This window comes from Anoplophora glabripennis, unplaced genomic scaffold (assembly GCF_000390285.2).
Source record: "Anoplophora glabripennis isolate ALB-LARVAE unplaced genomic scaffold, Agla_2.0 scaffold1145, whole genome shotgun sequence".
Classification (NCBI taxonomy): Eukaryota; Metazoa; Arthropoda; class Insecta; order Coleoptera; family Cerambycidae; genus Anoplophora; species Anoplophora glabripennis.
In genome coordinates, this window is record NW_019417401.1 from 83,218 (window position 1) to 106,325 (window position 23,108).

General features: G+C 33.5%; 2 protein-coding genes across 4 annotated transcripts; both read right to left on the bottom strand.

Moving 5' to 3' along the window:
- Positions 1-1,371: 1,371 nt before the first annotated feature.
- Positions 1,372-20,482, bottom strand: LOC108913979 (inter-alpha-trypsin inhibitor heavy chain H3). Its single transcript, XM_018719664.1, has 14 exons — positions 20,321-20,482; positions 19,318-19,444; positions 19,219-19,256; positions 18,918-19,160; positions 18,664-18,867; positions 18,332-18,601; positions 17,991-18,281; positions 13,782-14,030; positions 13,433-13,724; positions 12,987-13,268; positions 6,871-6,933; positions 5,165-5,206; positions 3,994-4,062; positions 1,372-1,836 (listed from the first exon to the last, which is right to left on the bottom strand). Exons 1-14 carry the CDS (start codon positions 20,399-20,401, stop codon positions 1,700-1,702), a joined length of 2,388 nt encoding a protein of 795 aa, XP_018575180.1. The 5' UTR covers positions 20,402-20,482; the 3' UTR covers positions 1,372-1,699.
- On the bottom strand, positions 20,443-21,535 carry LOC108913982 (serpin B5-like). 3 transcript variants are annotated; one of them, XM_018719674.2, is made up of 2 exons: positions 21,448-21,535; positions 20,443-21,177 (listed from the first exon to the last, which is right to left on the bottom strand). In XM_018719674.2, the coding sequence occupies exon 2, from the start codon at positions 21,157-21,159 to the stop codon at positions 20,464-20,466; it is 696 nt and encodes a 231-aa protein (XP_018575190.1). In that variant the 5' UTR covers positions 21,160-21,177; positions 21,448-21,535; the 3' UTR covers positions 20,443-20,463. The 3 variants fall into 3 exon arrangements, with proteins under 3 accessions (XP_018575190.1, XP_018575189.1, XP_018575188.1); XM_018719673.2 differs by lacking the exon at positions 21,448-21,535 and adding an exon at positions 21,229-21,380; XM_018719672.2 differs by lacking the exon at positions 21,448-21,535 and adding an exon at positions 21,239-21,379.
- Positions 21,536-23,108: the final 1,573 nt, after the last annotated feature.

Consider the following 23,108-nt stretch of genomic DNA (forward strand, 5'->3'; position numbering starts at 1 on the left):
AATATTTTTTTTGAAACCAAAAATATTTTTTCTCAAAAATCAATTAAATTTTTTTTTTTACAAAAAATTTATTTTTTCTTAGGAACCCAGTCAACTTATTTTCGTCGAAAAATATTTTTTCAAAAAAAATATTTTTAGTTTGTATTAGTGAAAATAATTTATTTTATATTTATATATATTTTTTTATAATTTTGTAGATTCATCTAAAAATTTACTGGTGCCAAACATATAATTTTCAAAAATTTTTATAAATCATTTTCCACCCTCAACAAAACTTAAAGTTTCTTACTTGCCCTGGCATTACAATCACTTCTACTTTATTTCAGTGGAGAAAATGTCGAAACCCAACGACGAAAGTGCGCGACATATTTCTCCGGAACGACTGGAAGACATGCTATCCAGGATAAGCCCGATCTTACCAGACTCAGAGGTTCCTTCAAGCCAAGGAAGACCAAGAAAGACGAGGATCGTGACGTGTTAGCTCAGCTACGAGGAAGTGCTAAAGATTGGTTTGAGCCATATCGACAACTAGCTTCACCTACGATACCTGTACCGAGAGGTTTAACTCTCCCGCCGTTATAGCCGCCTCTAAAATACGACTACAGGGTCAGAAAGTCCCCATGGTTCATTGGCCATTACGTGAGAGCGATAAAGTAAGTCATAGAAATCTGTGCAATAGAAAAAGATGGCTATAATGAAGGCGTCTAATACTCACCGCCCATTGCGCCCTTCCACAAATAAGAAATGGATCTTACCTTTTTCAAATAGGAATGACCAAAGTATTTAAAAATTTAGTTTTCAGCTCTATAAAATGACAACTGTCAAAATTTTTGCTCTGCGAGTATGGTGGCAAGTCCGTTCCTCACTTCCCTGACTTCCCATACTCTAGTATGGTTTTATGAGACTATGGCCTACGTAAAATATTAAAATTTCATTAAATTATACATGTCGATTCAAAAGTTATAGACGAAAATGTAAATCGCTAGGTACCCATTTCAGGCTCTGTGTCTCTGTAAAGGGGCACTTTAAAATTTTTTTTATGATAAACTAGTGTTATTTTGACCTCCCCTATACACTCCCGAGATTATGCACCTGACACCCTGTATAAAAAATTGTAGTGACAAAAAGATATAAGTATATTAAAGCTCAATGATTGTGAATAAAATAGTATACATACCTTAAGAAAAGGGTGGTTTAAAGCTCACACACACAGGTGGCGGCGTAAGCACTCGGCTGTAAGTGAAGCACTTTCTGGCAAAGTTGTTTTGAAATGGTTATGTCGCTTTAAGAACACACTTACTTGTCTGTAACTTTCCGCTATAAGATGAAATTCTAGAATATAAATTCGGCAATGTCGAAAAAAATTACATATCAAAGCATTAGTGATTTAATAAAATATATAGTTTTACACACATTAAACAACATTTAAAACTTGTAAACATAAAATATTATATAAAATATATGTAGTTTATAACTGACTAGTATATATTTTCTTAAAAAAGCGTCATATACATAATTCTAATTATTGTAAAATTTAAGCCATTTTTTTAATCGGCACACCAACCCACACAAGCAAGTCGATAACCTGATCAAGTGAGAGATCTCTAAACAGTCAAGTGACAGGTCTTATAAAGTGAATCTTACTCGAGTAAGCCGGTATGTCCCGTTAGAAAAAATACATAGTGCAAGCTTGTCATAATTAATAACTGGGTTTATAAACGCAGCCCCGGAAAAGTATCAAAACGGCATCGTCGATCTCCACCTGCAAGAAGACTAAGAACGGATGATCAGCCGTAAACTCTTCTGCAGGTTTCTTTACAGAATCAGATTCCACACCTGAAACATGTTTTATTTATTTGATACACCGTTCAACAAAGTAAATTCAATTACACAACGGGGAAAAACGACTATGTTTTATACTCGTAAAAGAAAGAAATATGATAGTAGACAATTGGTAAACTAAACACAGAATTCAGTAAAATTTGAAGTTGGTGTAAAAAAGATTTCTGTGTTATAAATTTACTTCAGAGAGGTGCCAAGCTACGTAACCTTGTAAATAAAAAAAATCTAAATAAAATTTCACAAAACAATATTAAAATTCTACCTGTTGTCTTCTTCGTATTAATATATTTTGATTCCTCTACAAGGTTTCTTTAAACTTTTGACAAAGAATTTTCTTCCTTATCTAACGAGCGAAAGTAAAATATTTGGCATCTATTATTTATATACTGTGCAAGGTAATATTTTATGGTGCCTAAAAAATTTGTTATATCTACTCCATAAAGGAATGTTTGTTTTTTCAAAATTATTTACTTTTCAAATACAGGGTGTTTCGTGAGGAACTGCACATACTGTAATAGTAGAGTGGGTTAACCTGGGGCAGTATGAAATGACCATATAAAATGTCCTGCGTCAGAACTTGTGGATATACAGGGTGATGTATGAATTCAGCTAAAGCTCGCATTAGTTTTTGAACAGTTTGCTGGAAGTAATTTATTTTTGGAATGTACCATATGCCACGGAAGAAAAAGAAAATTTGCAAACTTTTATGATCACTCTGTATATTTTGATATCAATTCATATACATCCTGCCAAAAAAGTTAATTTAAATTTCTTTTTTGATAGAACATTGATAGCACTGTACTCTTGTTTACAGCTGTTAATTTTGTTAGTCCACCTAAAGTGGATTTTTACTATGGATGTTATTGAACAAACAGTTTGCCTAAAATTTTGAGTTACCAACAGAATTTCTCATGCTGAGTCATTGAAAATGTTGGGAAAGACGTACGGTAATTCAGATTTATTGAAAACACAAGCATACGAATGATACAAAGCATTCAAACATGGTCGAGAAGTGGTTGATGATTTGCCACGTTGTGTTGTCTTTCAACGTCTTCAGTTGAAGGAAACATCAATAAACTGAAGGAAATGGTACTTGCAAACCGTTATTATTGTTCGAGAGAGTTGGCGAACTAAACATATTTTACGAATTAGTTATTAGTTAATGTTTTGGGTATGAAACGCGTCGCAGCACAGCTGATTGCAAAAGAGTTGAAGTTTCTTCAACGAGACCATCGTAAACATGTTGCTGATGACATGCTTGAACGATCTAATTTGGACTCTAAATTCATGCAACGGATCATTACGGGCGACGAGACATGCATTTACTAGTTTAACATGCAAACAAGCCAACAAGCTTGGAAATGGCGCTTTTCTAATGCGCAGACACCAATAAAACTTGTCAATGTCGATCAAAAATTAAAGTCATGTTGATTGTTTTCTTTGACTATACAGAGAATTTCTTCTGTATGGAGAAACAGTCAACAAAGAATATTATCTGGGCTTATGAGGCGTTCGAGAGAGAGTGTTCGCCGCAAAAGATCAAAAGACCAGATTGATGAAAGGACAATTCCTGGATTTTGCACTATGATAATGCACCATTGTAAATAAATTTTTGACAAAAAACTCAACAGATGTCGTCATCGAGCAGCCACTGTATACACCAGGTAACGCCGCTGCTGACTTTTCCTGTTTCACAAACTCAAATTATCATTTCGTGGAACACATTTCGAGTCGGTAGAGACATAAAACAAAAATCACTGAAGAAGGTAAAGTCCGGAATATGAGTTTAAAAAGTGCTTTGACGACGGGGTCGTTCGTTGGTACAAGTGTATTGGTTCAAATGGAGATTATTTTGAAGGAGACAAAATAAATTTTGATGATTAATTGAATATACTGTTTTATTGACAAATTCCGGATATTTTTTTGACAGAATGTATATGAACCAGTGATAGAAACCAAGTATTTGATTTTTTGCCGCACTTTCCTTTGGTACCACTTTTTAATAAGCTTTTCAATATTATATTAAAAATTACAACAGTTAGGATTAATATTTTCATACTTCATTTTGTGTTAATAATACAACTACTTTTTATTGTAATTTTATATACAAAATTAAAAACTTTGATGTGAGCTAGTGAAATCATTACTAACCTTCATGTTCAACAACAAATTCTGACGGTTCATTGTCATCGTCAAGAATATCACTAGCTGCTTGTATCCCTGAAAACACAGAGAGGAGTTGTTAAAAGGAAATAGAAATGTCAAAAATTGAAATTAAAGATAAGGTTGGTCTATTATTTTTATTGTATTCCTAATGTGACAAAAAAAATGTGCGTCCCAAAATTCACGCAAGTTTTAAATTTTGCACCATTTATCCGGTAAAGTGTTGCCAACAAAAAAAAAAACATGACAGCTGACAACTCCGGGTTATTCAAAAATGGAGCACTACACGAAAAAACGCGTTTTCATTGTTGAGCAAAATTTTAAAAATAATGCAGGTTTGGCAGCTACAGTTCGTAATTTTCGTACAAAATATTGTCGGAATAGTGATTTAACTTCATCAACTGTGAAGATATTAATTGAAAAGTGGAAGGATTAATGGATTATGGAACGAGTGGGTTCTGATTGTTCAAAGAAAATCATGTTCAGCGATGAGGCTCATTTTCATCTCGATGGCTTCATTAATCGACAAAATTGTCGCAAGTGCATCCATGTGTGATGATATTGGAATGGATGCATAACCGGACCATTCTTCTTGGAAAATGCAGCTTGTCAAGCAATAACAGTTAATGGTGCTCGCTATCGCGACATGATAATCCAGTCTTTTATACCTAAATTGCAAGATATGGATGTAGACGACGTGTGGTTTTAACAAGACGGTGCCACAGGTCATACAGCCTGAGCAACAATTCATTTCCTGATTGTGTAATTTCCCATTTTGGTGATCAGAATTGCCCTCACAGATAATGCGATTTAACACCGCTGGACTTTTTTCTTTGGTGTTTTTTAAATCTAAGGTTTACGCCAACAAGTCTACGACAACCTACGCCTTCAAGGAAATTGAACGCTGTATCAATGAAATTCAGCTGCAGTTATGCAAAATGGTATTGGAAAATTTCGACAAAAGAATGTGTATGTGCCAGCAAATCCATGGAGGCCATATACCCAATATGCTATTCCATACATAACCCTATACTGTATTCTTTATGAATCGATAATCTTGCGTGGATTTTGGGATACCCTTCATTACATAAAAGAGTGAACTTAAGGATATTGATTAGATTACTGAAACAATTTAAAAAATAATCACAATTTTACTTACCACTAGCATATTTTTTGCATTTTTTCTTCATTTTTCTTGTTTCTAGAAAAAAAAAAAAAACAAGAAAATAATTATAAAGATTTTGATTAAAGCTTAATAATAATATAAATGAAAAATTGAAGTAACAAAATCGTTAACGAGAGATGCACCGTAAATAAATTGGAAACTGAATGCATACTTTTCTCCTTAATGATAAGTATCCAATCCAAGAATAAATTTGAACTACTGAATATTTCGAAAATTTATTACTACTAATACTCCAGTCGAATTAAATTGTTTATAATAAGAATAAAATTTCTTATTTTTATAAATAAAAATCATTATTGCTTTGTATTTTTTTACCGTCCTTATCCCCTCGAATTTTTTTAAAGATACATATTCTTCAATAAAGCAAAAAAAATGAAATATGAGAAAAAATAATATTTATAGCAATCGGAAGTAGAATTTATATAGATATTTTTAATTTAGAAATATTTAATGTTTAATTTGCAACGTATTAATACCGACAATGTATACATTTTATGAAGTCTCGACGAGATACCAGAAATTAAAAAAAAATCATCAAAATTGATCGAGCAGTTCGAGAGATAGAGACCGAACCGAATATGAAATGTTGAGGGCGGAGTTCACACGAGTGCGGATCGTTCATTAACGTTAACTTTTACTTGTGCTAACGCGTTAATTACTTGAACTATCAATGTAAAACATTTTGAAAATAAATGTTTAACCCGTTCTTTAATTGTCTCTAAAATCCCGGTCCGATACGTCCAATAGTTAAAAAACATTAACATTACATAAAAAGAAGTTATCTTGAGAACAAAGAGGTGTAGATGATTCTCTCTTTTTTTAATTATCGTACAAATAAGCTCTGTTTAATGCAAAAAGAGCGAATTCCCGAGCGGCCGTTGCCTGACCCTGGTACAATTTGTTTATAACGCTGTTTTGCACGTCCTACTTTATTGATGTAAAGGGTATCTCTTTGAAATTTTTCCTTTACGATACGTTTCTATGGATCAATTAGAACCTATATCTACCATATTAACTTCTAAAATTAACTACAATTAACAAATAGCTGGAGCAACAATTTCATGGTAAATCGAATCGGCCTTTGGCATACATGTTGGTCTTTGGATTGACCGTCTTCCATAAAATTCATCATCCATTCATCACTTTTTACGATAATAATATGCAATTTTCGGAAACTGATTTTTCCGGGTTCGATATTTATTTTTCAGTTAACAAATGGGTGAAAAGTGACTTCAGGTACCTTAAATTGTAGGTAATTTCATTGCTTTCAACATAAAACAATTAATTTTCCGATATGTCGTCTAGATTTTCATGGACAGTAAAAATATTGAAAAAACACGTAAGTTTGCAACTTAGCGTCACTTTTTCGAGTTAATTTTTTGATATTCTCAAGTGCAATAAAATGTCTACTAATACTTTTTTTAGATTTTTCAGATCTTTATGATCTAACTCGACTGGAGTATAACTCCTTATGGCAGTTCCAAGAAGAAAGATATCTTGTATTTGAAAAAAACCATGAATCATTTTTATATTTATTTATCGAGAAAGTATGGAAATTTGATTTAAATTTGAGTCTATCTGTTATGAAACAAACTATGAAAATAGATATTTCATTCTGCCTAACCCTGTACATGTCTGTGAGAGAATTTAGTTTATTTATTTATTTTGTAAAAACTTACTTTTTAAGAAACGACAAGAGAGATCTGCTGATTGTGGAGTAATATAGCCCATATCTCTGTAACCTAAAATTTGTATTATATTAGTATAGTGTTTCTGAATCAAGTGGGTTTCTTGAGAAGGGTGATAGAGGGCACGAAATTGAGCAAAATTAAGCAATTTTTATTACACAACTGATGGTCTGAATGCTTCTGTTATAGAGAAAATTAATTAAGAAAATTAGCCATAAATGTAAGCTGGCCCTGTGCATCTTGTGCACATGTGTGTTGCATTATAATAACAACAATACCGTGTGGCATGTTCTATGGGAACAATTATTAAAACCCTATCATATACAACGGGTTCAGACATTAAATAACAATGATTTTCAGCCCCGTGTGGAAATTTACCAATGGTTTCAACATCTAATAGCACAAGATCAGGCTTTTACGGATAAATTTTGTTTTACTAGAGACGGCACACAGTGGGAAATATGGGAAAAAATTCTACGCTCTCAGCTATTTGAACCGTACAGTGGTAATTTCTTCTCTATTCTTCTTCAAGTATGCTTAATTTTATTATACTGTTGCGGTGATATATGTATATCTCTATAGGAATTTTTTAAATCGAGTGAGAACCCATTAACCTCAACACCAAAGACAATTTGGTATTTTAAAATAAAGAAATAAAAAGTTTTGTATCTGAGGTTGATTAAACATCGAAATTAATCATGTAGCTTTACAATACTTTTCAACCTCAAACCTGCACCCAAAAACATAAACTCAAAGTGATGGTCTGATTCTTTTCTAAATCTCTGGGTAAAATATTTGAAAACTACATTTCCTAACTCTAAAGCCATAAACCTACACCCATAAAAACCTAACCTCAAACCCTTTAAAACCTAACTCCAAACCTTCAAAACCCAACTTCAAATTCTAAGAACTTGAGCTAGAAATTCAGCTATTCAACTATTTTCGTCAAGGTAGCAGTCTTTAAAAAGGTTTTTTTGGATTTTTTCTTTGTTTATTTGTATTCATTTTTTTCTACTTCTAGTTTTTACTCAATGTTACAAAAATTTTCATTTTATTTTTAAATACCGTATTACTATTTTTGGTGTTGATTCTGATGGGTTATCACTCGATTTAAAAAATTCTTATACAGATATATCAGACCAGGATAATGAAATTAAGCATATTTCAAAGAAAGAAGAAAGAAGAATAAAAAAGAAATTACCACTGTACGGTTAAAATAGGGTAAAATACCAAATTTTCGCAACATTGCATGTTTATTAACACATGGAAACAACTTTGAACAATTTTTGTAGAGCATATTGTCTATTGGTAAATAATTCATTGATTCGTTTAATTTTTGTTACTTTTAAACCAGATTTGAACAAATTTCGGCATTTTCGAACTCAAAATTTAAACCTGATTGACCAAATGATTTGTTTAAACCTTCATGTGAATTTTTTTTTCAATTTAAAACTTAATGTTTTAGATCACAGTTGCTTATTTTCCTGCCCTTTTCAAGGAACGCACTTATTTCAGAAACACCCTGTAAACAAATATTTTAACTAGCTCTTACTCTTAATACAAATAGTTCAAACTACAATTTTAAGGATTAAATGAATAAGAGCGCCATCTACGCTCCTTTATCTTAAGCTTAGTTGCTTAGTATACAGGGTTTTCAAAAAGTTTGGAACCCCCCCCCCTGTCTCAGAAAATACTGCTCAAACAAAAAAATAATTAGGATAAAAGTTGCAGGGTTTTGAGTGAGCAGAGTTTTGAGTGATTTTGACCATGACCTTGACGGTCATTTAGAGGTCAAGTTGAAAATTTTAAATGGAACCGTATACTTTTGACCCCACAAATGGTAAGAGCGGACAATTTTACGTTCAAATGTGACCTTGATCATGAACCTGAAAATTTTAAATGGAACCGTATATTTTTGACTCCAGAAATGGAAAAAATGGAAATTTTTACAATCGGATATGACCTTGACCATGACCTTCAAGGTCATTCAGAGGTTAAGTTTAAAATGTTTGTTGCAACCGTATACTTTTGATTCTGGAAGTGAAAAGAGAGAAAAAGTTAAAGGGGGGGTTCCAAACTTTTTTAAAACCCTGTGTGTAAAAAGAACTAACGAGCGTTCAAATAAAAACGTGGTCAAGTTGGTTCTTAAAATTTGGACGTAGGGCGTAGCGTATAGCAAATGAACTTAAACGTCATCTGTCAAAGCGCTATATCGCCGCTATCAATTTGAATATTTTCGTTTTAAAAAGCGTTTAAAATGGTGTTTTCTCAAGAACAAAAAGTGTTTATCATAGAGTCCTACTTTAGAAATGGACGCAAGATTGATGGAATATGGAAGTATTCTATTGAGGAATGTTTCATAGAATTTCAAAATCAATTTCCCGGCGTTGTTGAGTACAAAATTTTTCAAAGTGCAGTTCAGCGTTGTGTTAATGTTTTTCGTGAAACGGGCAGTGTAACAAGAAAAGAAGGAAGCGGCCGACCTAAAAAGCGGACTGAAGAATTAAAAGAAAATGTCCAACAAATAATGGAAAATGCGCCAAGAACTTCTGTACGTGTTTTATCACAAATGGTGGGAGTATCAGTCGGTACCTGCCACACAGTGTTAAAAAAAGATTTGCGTTTGTTCTCCTATCGTTTAACTTGTCAGCAAGAACTTCATGAAGTTGATTTTCCGCGACGGGCTGTATTTTGTGAATGGTTTTTAAACAACTACGGTGAACTTCATAATATCACCTTTTTTTCTGATGAAGCCTGGTTTCATTTAAGTGGTTACGTAAACTCACAGAATATGAGAATGTGGTCTTCTGAAAAACCAGATAACTTTTTTGTCGAGGGCCCTCTACACGCTCAAAAAATTGGAGTTTGGTGTGCTCTCAATCGAAGGAGGATTTATGGACCTATTTTTTTTAATGGTACTCTTACTGCGCAAAGGTATAGAGAAGAAATTATCGCTCCTTTTGTTAACCAGCTGGAAGAAAACGAAATTACAAACTTTTACTTTCAACAAGATGGCGCAAGGGCACATACGGCAGGCGAGACGATGAATATGTTGAGGGAAGTTTTCCAAAATCGACTAATAAGTCTCAATGCTGAACATGAATTTCCACCGAGGTCATGTGATATTACGCCGTGTGATTTCTTTTTGTGGCCTTACCTTAAAAACACTATTTTTGAACTGCCTATTCCTGATTTAAACCATCTGCAGGCTCGACTTATAGACAAGATTCGTGAAATTAACAATACCCCGAGCATCTTAGAAAATGTCTTTAATTCTTTGAGGAACAGGTGTGAAAAGTGCTTGGAACAAGGAGGGGGACACTTTCATCAGCTGCTTTAATTTATTGTTATAACAAGGAGGGGGACACTTTCCGCAGCTCCTTTAATTGTTTGTTATTGTTATCACGATTATTCTTTAAAATAAAGTTATATATATAGTCATTAACGTTATTGAAACTGGCAGCTGCTATACAGCTCGTTGAGAAATGAGGTTAAGTTGGTCACTATAAGCTACTCCCTACGTCCAATGTGTCAGAGCCAACTTCGACCGCGTTTTTATTTGAACAATCGTTATATCGTCATTGAGCGTAAAAACCCTCCTACGTGGCGTTTAGTTTGTAGATGCAATTGGTTGGTTTTCTCCTATTTACTAATTATAATCATTCTTTCTTAAAACGGTGTTTTTATAAACCTCCTATGGCAAAAGGATTAGATTCGTCTCCGAATAGTTGTTGTTTTTTCAACTTGACTTAAAAATGACATTACTTGATAGCCACAGCAGTCAATATTTTGTTTTCATCGCCTACTGAACTCAAAGTTTTAAATCTGTGACACTGCTATGCAAACCGAAACATACAGACCTGCAAATAATGCCATTTTTCTCAAGAATTGTTTTCTGTAGGAATTTTCTCAAGATATATTTTTTTTAAACACGATCTTTTCAATGTTGCTGCCCATTTGAAAAAATAAGTTTTGACCGCTAAAAGGGGGACGTAATAGGAGAAAACTACCATCCAGTATAGAAATTTGACTAAAGCTTTAAGAAATTATACCCTATAATAGTTACCAAATAAATGTACCAAATCTTAACGCGATCGGTATAAGTGTTATTAAGTTATTAATTAAATTAGTTTTATTTTTGACAACTTTGAAGGCCTGTAAATAGAAAAAACAAAAATTTTTTATTTCACTTTTTTTCCATAGATAGTATTTATTTATCATCGTGAATATGTAATCAAATGTTGTCGATGAAATTTGCGGACACACTGTATATACAGGCTCTCTCCTAAAAAACGCCGCATGCCATAACTCCGTCATTTATAGTGTGATTTTAAAATACAAAAAATTATACGAAATGGCTCTAAATACAATATAGAGTGAGCCTATTGGGGTGTATTTATTATTTTTTTTTTGAAAGGCGATGTCAACTTTTTTTTTTTCAAAAATTCTGAATTCAACGATGTATATAAAGTCTACTTTTGTAAAACACGTATTACAGAAAAAGTATGAAAATATTAGTCAATACCGCATTATTAGCGCCCGGTCGCTTAATTAACAACAAACATATTTTGACTAATCATGTTTGCCTGGAAAACAAAAAATAATACAACAAAGTAAATGTCATTTTTGCGTTCTTGTCCCAGTTTTTTACGCATCATACTCTTTCTATGTCATTTCCAGTAGGTTATTTATTGAAATAAGCTCAACAGTGCAAAATATGAGTATTAATTAATTAACGGACATGATTCAAGTATTCTTTCAAGAAACCAAAGTGAGAAGAATGCCAATTTAATTAAAACACCAAGTTCAATGTTCTTCTTAACGTTGAAGAAAACCCAAGAACTTAAATTTAACTTGAAAATTTTTTTTTAGTTTTATTTGCTTTGTTGTATTATTTTTTGTTTTCCATGGCACCCATGATTAGTTAAAATACATTTGTCATGAATTTAGTGGCACAATAATAAATAACACAAAATCTATATTGCCATTTCAAAAAAAAGTTGACTATCGCCTTTCAAAAAAAAAAAAAATAGTAAATGTATTTAGAGCCATTTCATTAAATTTTTTGTTTTTTAAAATCAGACTATACATAACGGGTTATGGCTTGCGGCGTTGTTTAGGAGACAGCCTGTATGTTATAAAACTGCATTAAAAAGACAGGTTATTTTTTCCTAAAATACTTGCACATTAGATTTTTTGAATATTTTATAGAAGCAAGTTAAAATCCTCTGTGGCAACCTTATTTTCATAACAAGCAGAACCTTCGAGCATATACTACTGGAGGGTAGCCTCCCAATGGCTACGCGTGTTACAAGGCAAAGAGAGAAAAAAAGCTCAAACAGGCGTAAACTGATATAAAAATGGGATACTGAGCATTTATATTTGAGAAAAAGTAACCTTTAACGATCCAAACTATCATTATTTTGCCTAGTTTGATTAACAAGAATCAAACCGTCATTATTGACGTGTTGAGTGTTTTTTATATAGTTCGTACTACAAAATGGGGACCGCCTAGCCGGGTGTCTTGGTCGGCGGACTTCGATCTGCCGAGGCAATCATCACGGACGCAGGCTGGAATTTGGATGGGTGACCTAAGGCAGGCTCGGGGACGTGGCTGTGGCAGCCTACCAGAGACCTGGGTCACCCAACATTTGCCGCATGCGTGTGGTCCCCGATAAATGGTAATGAGAACAGAGCAAAGAAAATCTCTGTAACTCAAGACTATGCTATCATGCATAAACTGTACGAGACTTTGCCACCAAGCCATCCGTGTAGTAAAATAGGATGGTTTGAAGAAAAGTAATCGAGTAATGAAGGAGGGTGTACAAGGGGCCTAATAAGGCCTAAGTGCCGTGGTGGAAAAACAATTCCACCACCCTCCGACATACATACATACATACATACATACATACATACATACATACATACATACATACATACATACATACATACATACATACATACATACATACATACATACATACATACTACAAAAAGAAACATTTAGAAAATATGAAAAATGTGATTGTCATTGTTTTAAAGAATAAATTTCATGCTGATTAACAAAACCACAATGCGTGGATGGACTTTGAGTCTACCACACTTACCAAGATCCGCGACACGATTCTCTAGGACAGGAGCTGTTTCCTTAGGCTTTACCACCACCAGCGACGTCACGTCCGTCACAAAAGAGTATTTAAGTGCCAAATTAACGGCCCTTTTGGTTAACTCTTCTGGATTTGCTGCGGAATCCTTCTCGTCCAACAACTGTTTCACTGTGAGGTAGGCCCATAGCCGTTCTAGGGAAGTTACGGGTCTTTCCGTGGCCGATCTTATTATTATAGGACCGCGGGGGCCCCAACAGTCGATGGCAGTCGGGAATATTTGTTCTAAAAATCAGGAGCACTTTATTGTTAATATCGAGGACAGCAAAGCTATGAAATACGAATGTTACATGTACAAAAGGGGATTAAACATTTATTTTATATATAAATGATTTAACCGGTGTAATATATTGTGATAAAACTCTCCAACATTATTAAATCGTACGTACCTGCACATCTTCCGGCAACGACCAACTCGGAGCCCCTAAAGTAAATGGGGAACCAGGTCCTAGTGACTTCTGCCACTTCCGCGTCATACTTGAACTTGATGTCGTGCAAGAGCGGGGAAGAAATCTGCTTGTAGAAGTCCTGCAGCTGCAAAGAGGCGTCGGCGGCTTCGTATATGTGCCTCGAGAAACCCAGGTTCTTTGAAGACAGCTTCCTCAGAAAGTCTTTGTCTGCACCATCTCCAAAAGACAGGGAAAATATAGGAACCTTGTCTTTCGTGTTCAGATGAGTCACCTACGAATTTGACAAGTGACATTAATTTGCCGTCGAATATAAATCAAAGTGACTTACTAGTTCAACGATTTGGTCTGTTGAGGGGATGCCAACGTTGGGCTCACCGTCGGTCAGAAATACTATGATGGGTTGAAGCTTCTGATCCTTGTCCTTGTTTTTCTGTTGTCCCGTTTTTACTAAATACAAAGCCGTTTCTAAACCGCCAATCATGAAGGTACATCCAATAGCCATAATACCCTGAACGACCTCTTTTGCTTTTTTTATAATATCCTCACTAACAAGGTGTGGATCTGACGATATACATTGCTGAAATCGGAATTTATATATTTATTTATTTAAATCCCACTACACAAATTGATAAAGCAAATGTACAGGGTGTTTCAAAAAGGTGTTGCCAAATGAACACAGATGATAGAGAAAGCAATTTTGAGCAAAAAAGTTCATATCCACGTGTCTGAAAACGCCCCTTGTGGTGCTACACCCCTTTAAAGGGGGCCATTAAGACACAATGTTATTACAATATCTCGAAAATGCCTCGAAATAAATTGATGAAATTTTATACAGAGGCACCATTTATTACGAGGAACCAAACTGACACATTGTTTTCAGGGGCGTTCCTAGCCAAGGTTCAAAATCTGTAGCTTTTTTTATTTGTCAACTTCCATATTCTTTTTTTGAAAATCGAAATCCTTGATCATTTCTATGTAAAAAAGATATACTTTTTTCATTACGATATCTGCAAAGGTTTTCAAGAAAATGTCGATTTTAACTTCTTATACTTCTACTGAAAATTAAAAATTATACAGAATCTAGAGTTCTATTTTCCTTACATGAAAAAAACAAAGTCAAATAGCAGACATCTCAACGAATTTTTTGTAAAAAGTATAGGTGTGACAGCAAATAATATGAATAGCGATAAATTGTGGTCATCACAAAATTATTTTAAACTAAATTGCTCTTTTAATACTTTTTAAAAAGTAAGTTATACTCAGCTGAGAAATATAATCTTTTGTTTAGAAAATAAAGATATTCAGGGGGAAATATTCCTAAAATTCAAAACACTATAGAGGCATTTCATTTTCGTCCTGTCAATACATTACCAACTTTGGAAAAAGTGTTAGAACTGGCTGTATACGATCAAGTAATGGAATATTGTAATGAAAATAATTTATTTATAGGTAATCAATCAGGTTTTAGAAAACATCACTCCTGAGAAACCGCTTTACAGTATACATTAACAAATGGGAAAATGTTACTAGATGAAAATAAGTACATCGTAACAGTTTTTTTTGGATTTGAAAAGGGCCTTTGGGGCTATAGATAGAAAAGTTCTTTTGAGAAAATCGCAGTGTTATGGTATGACTCGTACTGTTTTCAAAGGGTTTGATGATTCTTAAGTAGAAGAAACCAAGTAACTAGAATTGGTTCATCCATTTCAAATGCAATAATCAACGAATTTGGGGTGCCTCAAAGCAGTGTTTTGGGACCACTTCTTTTTATATTTTATTTTAACGATATTTATTATGTGGTACAAAATAACGATATGCCGATGACACCTTAACATATGTATTGCATCAAAATTTAAATCAAGCAATAAATACAGTTTTGGATAAAATTGAAAATTATCTGGAAATAAATAAAATTAAAAAAATAAAAGCTAAGGTTTTAACAACTAGTTATAAGCATAACCATGTAAATGTTGATCAAGTCACAAAAATGGAAGGTGAAAATATAGAAATTGTGGATGCACTTAATATTTAAGATTCATTATAGATAACAGCTTATCTTTTAATAATCATGCAGAATATATAATCAAAAAAATCTCGAAGAAGTTGTATTTTTTCTCTTGCATAGCAAATACTTAAACTATTAATGTTTAGTAGAATTATTTGTTACAATAGTGGATATAATTCAGCCTCATTTTGATTATTGTGCCACAGCGACATATACAGGGTGTTCCAGATAGACCTTCAATTAGACGTTTCTGGAAAACTACGCGTACTGGAATTCTGAAAATTTATGTACGGGGGATTCTCCTAATGTTCTATCGATTGAAAATATTGGCGTCGCCGTGGAACTTCCGGTTCTACCGGAAGTAGACATCAACTCGCTTATTTCAAATGGAATGTACTATTTGTTATTTAATTTTTGGATTCTACATCAGATTTTAAAGTAAGTTTCATAACCTTACTTTATCCTTAAACTCGATAGTTTTTGAAATATTTTGAGTTTTTCAAAATTTTTGAAAAAAACATACCTACACTTAATCGGTTCTATTTCCTCCAATTTTTAAGATAGGAAGCTGAAATTTTAGATGGTCAATACCAAAACATGTCCAAATATCTGGAATATTCGAAAGTTGGTGCATGTTACACAGGGCGTCTAAAAAACACGGACCAATTGTGTCAAATTGAAAGTTTAATAACTCGCTTATTTTAAATAGAACATCCTGTGTTTTATAATGCCAGTAGATGCATCTGTTAATTCTCTTTCCAAATATTCACTAATATATACACCTAAGAATTTTGTATGGGTATTGTATTTCAAGTGACCATCTTGCATTTGTAATTTATCTGGAGTTTCCATATTACTTTGTCAAGTTCTAAATAAAATAATATTTGTTTTCTCCACATTTAATAAAAGACCATTTTTTGAGAACCATTGCTTTGCATTAAGCAATAAGGTATTACTTAAATCAGTTACTTCCGGATAATTTCTACCTATAATAATTAAATTTGTATCATCTGCATAATTTGTTATATAACAATTTTTTACAATTATACTAATTAAGTCATTAAGATAAACTATGAACAAAATTTGGATATACCCGAAATTTTACAAAAACTTAACTTTAATGTTCCTTCTGTAAGCACACGGTCTAATGAAACTTTTTATTTGAAAACAGCTAGTACTAATATACTACAATATTCTCCTTTATATGTTATGTGTAGAAATTTTACAGCTGTGCAGGACAGTATAGACGTCTTTAACACTACTATCTCTACTATTAAAGAATTATTTTGATGTTCTCTTCAGTGTTTCTGTTTGTGAAATATTGTTTGTAATCTACTCTGTGATTTCTTGTCTTTATAGTATATGTATTTATTGTGTTAACATTCTTCTGTAATTTTTCCCTGCTCTGTAAGTGGGCTCATCACGTTGAGTAGGTATAAGTAATAAATAAATAAATAAATATACATATATGTTATATGTTGTACTTGTTACTCCAAATAAAAATTTATTTTATTCACCGTTCTTTTTTTCTATAATTTATTTATTTCATTTCATTTCAGTTCATATGTAGATACACAATAGAAATTTAAACTTCTTCAAATTAAATCATAATTTCATAATAAATACTATTAACTTTTTACTATGTTAACCATAAGCTGGTAAATAGTAGACGAAAATTGAAAATTATTATGAAAATATTCATTTTTCACTTAATTCTTGTAATTCAGAGAAAATATTCTAAGGAAATATAAATATTTGGTATCATCTTGAAGTTTATGACATGTGTTGTATAGTAAATCTGTTACATTTTATTTTCTATGTCCAGACAGTTGTCTGGACATTTGTCCAATTCTAAAATGTCCGGACATTTCCCACCACTAGTTTTTTGCATTGACGAAAAATGGATACACTATGATAATTCTAAGCATAGGAAGTCCTGGGGGTTGCCTGGTCTGATCATGTATCAACATCGATGGCAAAGCCACAAGTTCATGATTCAAAGCTTACGCTCCGTATTTGGTGGGACCAGCTTGGTGTTGTGCACTACGAATTGCCAAATGAAACAATCACTAGCGAACGGTACCGAACACAATTGATGCGTTTGAGCCGCGCATTAAATGAAAAACTGCTGCAATTCGTACAAAGGCATGATAAAGTAATTTTTCAACATTAATAATTGGATCGATTGAGGGATAGCATCAAAAGATGAGTTGTTCTTTTGACGAGGAATTCGTATGCTGCCAAAAAGATGGAAAAAAAAATAGTGGTTAGCTATGGATTATACTTTGAAAAATAATAACGCACACGATTTTTTATGATAAAGCTTTGAATATACTAAAACATCCCCCTAAATTAATTCACAGTCCTTGTAATTTTGTATTAGCTGAGCACCATCTAGATCAATTCAATAAATTATTGAAAGAATTTTTAAATCGTTTGCAAAAATTAGGAATGTGAAATTAGGTCTTAAAATGACAATATCATTTATGAAAATAGAAAAGTCAACACATTAAATGCTAACAAGGCACTTACTTGTAAATAGGCAAAAGGCTCCTTGAAATCCTTTATATTACCCGCAGGCACAGTGGTTGATTCTTTTGAGTCAACATCCCACACAATAACGTCAGTGTTAAACTCGATAATACTCAGCATGTCTTCTTTATGTAAATCGCCCAAAATATTCATAATAGCGTCTTTCAGCTGATCAATTTTCCTTCCCCTCATACTCGTGCTGGTGTCCAACACGAAAACGAGGTGCTTCGGTAACGGGTCTAGGTCGTTCGGGGCAAAGAAGTGAACAAAATAGCCATCTTGTAGCAACACCTGAAAGAAACCACAAAATTTTCGAATTAAGGCACAGATTTCGATCATACTTCTCCGTTGAGGGGTTCTCTTTCTACGTCGTACTGCACGACAAACTGACCCGACAAGCCATCGCTTGTTTTATTTCCCAGATAATGAGTCATTTTTCTTTGCCTCGTGGTATTAGGATGAAACTTGATAGTAGCGGTTTTTGGATTTATTACTTTAACATCCGACAAAGGGTCAAGGTATTGAACGAATTCCGACGTATTCATGTCGTTTCCTGATCTCAAAGGTGGCGTTTTTACAAATTTTAGAGGTCGACTCTCATTAATGCGGACCTAGGAAATGCATTCCTGATTACGTACAAATAAAAGATAACTTGAATTATTTAGTTTGGTACCTCAATATTTAAGTCATCCACAATTTGCCCCGGGCAAATATTCAACACCAGTTCATATTGATTGTGGACCCGCTGAAGCATTTCTTCGTAGGTTAAAGAAAATACCCCCACCGAATCAGGCTCCAGATTTACCGACACTGTAAATTCCCTCGAATCTCTTGTCTTTGCTTCGACGAGCCCCGCACTTTGCCCTTGTGCCACTGCCTGCAATTTTTCCTGTTAAAAAGAAAGTACGAAGCTAAACGGATACTTACTTCATTATAAATATTCTTTGCCTCCTCTTTTTCTTTTATGTACGATTTGTAACTTTTGCCTTCAATTTCCATGATAAATTCCGTGATGAAAGCCGTATCGGTTAAGATAACTTTAAAGTCAGCATCAGCAGCCGTCTTGTTGGTATTCTTCACCCTCCACACCACCTTGGTCTTGGCAAAACGGTTGGTAATTTCCGATGATATATTTGCTTCGTAGATTAGTAACCCATCTTTGGGAGGCAACTGAAAATGTATTAAAAATTATTTTACGTCGTCACTTGCTGATATGACTTAATATTACCTTCTCTTCCTGGGCTTTGATTAAAGTTGACACAGTTGCTAAAAATAATTTGAATATTTTTTAAATAATACTTTAACGTTAAGACAAATGTTTATTCACCTGAGGAAGCTTCCGAACCTTTTTCCTTTATTTCTAAATAAGCTTTCTGTTTGATTTCATCGCAAGTGAGTTCCTCATCATTAATCACACCACTGAGGTTGGCGTTGAACACTTCTTCCAACCCCATCTTATATAAAATATCGAAAAATGAAATAAAAGCTAATATTAATTTATATCCCCTTAAATATTTAACATGTATCAGTATCAGGCAAAAAGTATATGCATCATAAGAATTTTTAAAAAGTCGAACACTGCTATTTGTTTTTTTGGATCATGCAAAAAATTTGAAAAAAATTAAAATAAAGCAAAAGCCAAAAATCATTTTGTATTAAAAATTGCCGTACAATTATATACCAAGTTTTATTGGAATAACCAAAAAAGTGACAGAGGTTTCATAAATCAAATTTTATTTAAAGGCCTGTGACTTTTTATGGAAGTATTTTGAGACTGATATATATATTTGACTAATTCTATAGCTTGCGCGCAAAAATTAACAAGTCCAGAGTTTCTTATCAAAAGTTCACGTGTAAATCATTTTTTTTAAGATAAAACCCAAAACAAGATTATAATGTTGATAATATTTTGGTGATAAATTGATTTCATTCCATATGCTTACTGTGGAAAATGTATCATTTCTATAGAATTTTTTCTGTTTAATATAAATTATTTTATAATTTCTCGCAAATCAGTTACAGTGGACTTTTTAAGTTTTGCCCGCAAGCTACAACATTACTCCATTTTGAACAGAAAAAGCTTAAGTCAAATTGTTTATCGTTAGTTATGACTCAACCAGTATAACAAATATAACAAACATTTTTCATAGCTGTATAAGCAATTGCCTCATATAGTTGTTTCAGAAATAAAATTATTCGCAATAAAAATATGATTTTGTACCAGAGTAACCATTGTAAAGGGCAATTTTTTTTAATTGTGCAATCATTTAGAAATTAAATGTGCATCTTATAAATTTGAATCGTACAGTACAACAGTGCTTTTATCTTACCTTCTTTAAGTATTGTGCCAGCTCCACAGTTTCTTCCATTTTAAATTTTGGAAGGGAGACATCTACCTCCTGTTTAGTCATGTTCTTTGAAAGATGCGATAAATTTAAAAAATTTGTTGAAAATTGAACAAATTCATTAATATTTATTTCTTTTCTTGGTAAAACAACACAAGGTTTACTTTGTTGCCGGCAAACGGTAATTTTAAAATTTTAGCTTCCAGACCTAAATGATGCTCAAAATAAAATTCACCTTTTTTTCTCATCATTTGAACTGGCACCGTATCTTGCTCGTTCAAATAAAAAGTTGCAGAAACTGTCTCATCCACGGAGAATGGTTCCGTCCAGTCACTTTTAAAGCCTGTCGCACTTAAAAATGTAAAATTCACGTCGTCCCTTAAACCACTAAATGGTGTAATTTTCTGAAGAGTCCTATCATGGACCCATGTGTTAATTGCTGTGGTAGTATCTTCTAATTTAGTGAAATCCAATAGGTTTATTTCACTAGCAAAGTTATCCCTGAGACGATTTCTAAAAGCTTCTGGAACTTGGCTTGGTTTCAACAAAGAATTGTTAGCAATCAGAAGATTATTAATACTGTTAAAAACATCGAAAATATCTTTGTAAAGTGTAGATGCTGTTTTAACATCGAGGTATAAGAATCTATTGAAACTATCTTTACTGTAAAACCAAGGATCCTGAGAAAGAAGAGTCAGAAATGCATGGATGTTGATAGGTGAAAATAAATCATTGCTATCTTGTTTCTTCAACTCTTTGTGGAGGTGCTTTGAAAAACTGTCTATTGCACTAGTGAAAACGAAATCAAGATTTCTCTCAGCCATGTCACTAGTTTATTGTACCTACAAAAAAAAAAGATTTATAATTACTCGCATTTATAAGTTTTAACATACATTTGTTTACATTAATAAAGTTATATAAATCAAACACTAGAACAAAAAAATTGTTCCATTTTCATGCAAACTTTTTAGGTTATGTTAAATCAGACCACAATGAACCACAACCCACAACGCAATGCACTCAAACTCAATGCAGCTTAAGTCAGCTTAGATTAGATTAGATTATATAGAATAGAACAGGCTAACAGGTACAACACGGATTTATGTACACACAACACAGTACGCAGGTACAACATAATTGTTCCGAAACAGAACGGTTCTACGGTTCTAGGACAATTAGTTTATCCTCTATAGGTGCCTACACGAGATGAAGCAGGATAAAGAGGGATAATCCCCCTCGATCCCAAATCATTGAGGCCAATTTCTAGCCATGGAATAATGGCGCGCGCGCGCGTGGCGCGACCGGTACGGCTCAAATTAGTTAACCATTTAATTCATAAGAATATCCATTCAAGACATCATACAATACTGTTGGGTAACTACATATGAGTAAATAAATACTCATATTATGGGTATGGGTAACTATTCTAGGACTGTCCGCTGACAAAACTAAAACAAGCCTGTTATTTGAATTGTTCTAAGAATTGTTTTTATAATTACTTATATCAGTCAGTATGTTTATCTATCTTATCTGTAACAAAAATAAGATTAATGTGTATGAAAATTTCAACGAATGGTAGATAAAAGTTCTATTGACAATACTACGTACAAAATAATTAAAAATATAAGGAAATTTTATGGCCGATTAAATATTTTATATTCGGCAAAATTTATAACTTAATACTTGGATTTAAAACACCAGTGTGTTTTTATAATAATACAAGTTTTATATTGCTTCGCCGACTGTCAATTCAGTGTTTATTTTGTTATTTAGAGCACACATCTAGAATAAAATCCATCCTCTCTGGCAAGTTCGAGTTCGGTATTGACATCTCATCTAGATCAGAGTCTAGATGTTCTAGAATATCTTTTTGTCTCTTCATCTCTTACAATTAGAAAAGAACAAAACACACCTGGAGCGTTTAGAATAATACCAAACCGGCCATTGGCGGCGATATGATAAAAATTCATTAAGAAATTACAATAATATAATATGCAAAAAATATATTGCATAATTAGAAATCGTAAGTAATTTTCTGTAATTTAGCATTGTCTGATCTGAATTAATATCGACTCGACTATCTGATGTTGGACAACGTTCTCTGAGACACTAGTATTATTGTTATATATGATTACTAAAATGTATGTAGATATTTATTTTTATTTAGTGGACTAATTGCTTAACATCCGTAATCAATATGTGATCTTATTAAACCTGTTTTTTTTTTACACATTTTGGTATTCCTGCGCCGTTATTTTTGGCGTTTTAAGCGTTGATTTTCCTGTGGCTATAGATCTCAACCTTTCTGGAGTTTCTGGATAGCGCGCCATTATTCTATGGCTAGCCCATCCCATCCAACTACCGGCCCATTAGCCTGCTCCCGGCTATGAGCAAAGTGGTAGAAAAAATTATCCTAACCCGTCTAAGAACCCACTCCCAAGAACTGCAAGTCATTCCAGACGAGCAGTTCGCCTTCCGACCCAATCACTCCACTGAACTCCAAATCCTTCGCCTTACCGAGCACATCACGGCGGCCTTCAACAGGGGACAGTACACTGGTGCTGTCTTCCTGGACGTCGCAAAGGCCTTCGATACGGTTTGGCATGAAGGCCTACTGATGAAAATGCTCACCAACCAATATCCCATATCCTTTACCAAACTCATAAAATCCTACCTACACCACCGAAAATTCCGCATCCAAATCCAAGATTCCCTTTCCACCACCCGTCCCATGGAGGCCGGTGTCCCCCAGGGCACCGTCCTGTCCCCACAC

What these genes read in the sequence shown, in the direction of transcription:
- LOC108913982 (XM_018719674.2), bottom strand. Translation starts at nt 21,159, where the DNA reads ATGGCTGAGAGAAATCTTGATTTCGTTTTCACTAGTGCAATAGACAGT.
- LOC108913979 (XM_018719664.1), bottom strand. Translation starts at nt 20,401, where the DNA reads ATGACTAAACAGGAGGTAGATGTCTCCCTTCCAAAATTTAAAATGGAA. An exon ending in TGGATGACTTAAATATTGAG is followed by an intron (nt 18,602 to 18,663) that starts GTACCAAACTAA and finishes TGCATTTCCTAG; the next exon opens with GTCCGCATTAATGAGAGTCG. An exon ending in AGCCTTTTGCCTATTTACAA is followed by an intron (nt 14,031 to 17,990) that starts GTAAGTGCCTTG and finishes TTCCGATTTCAG; the next exon opens with CAATGTATATCGTCAGATCC.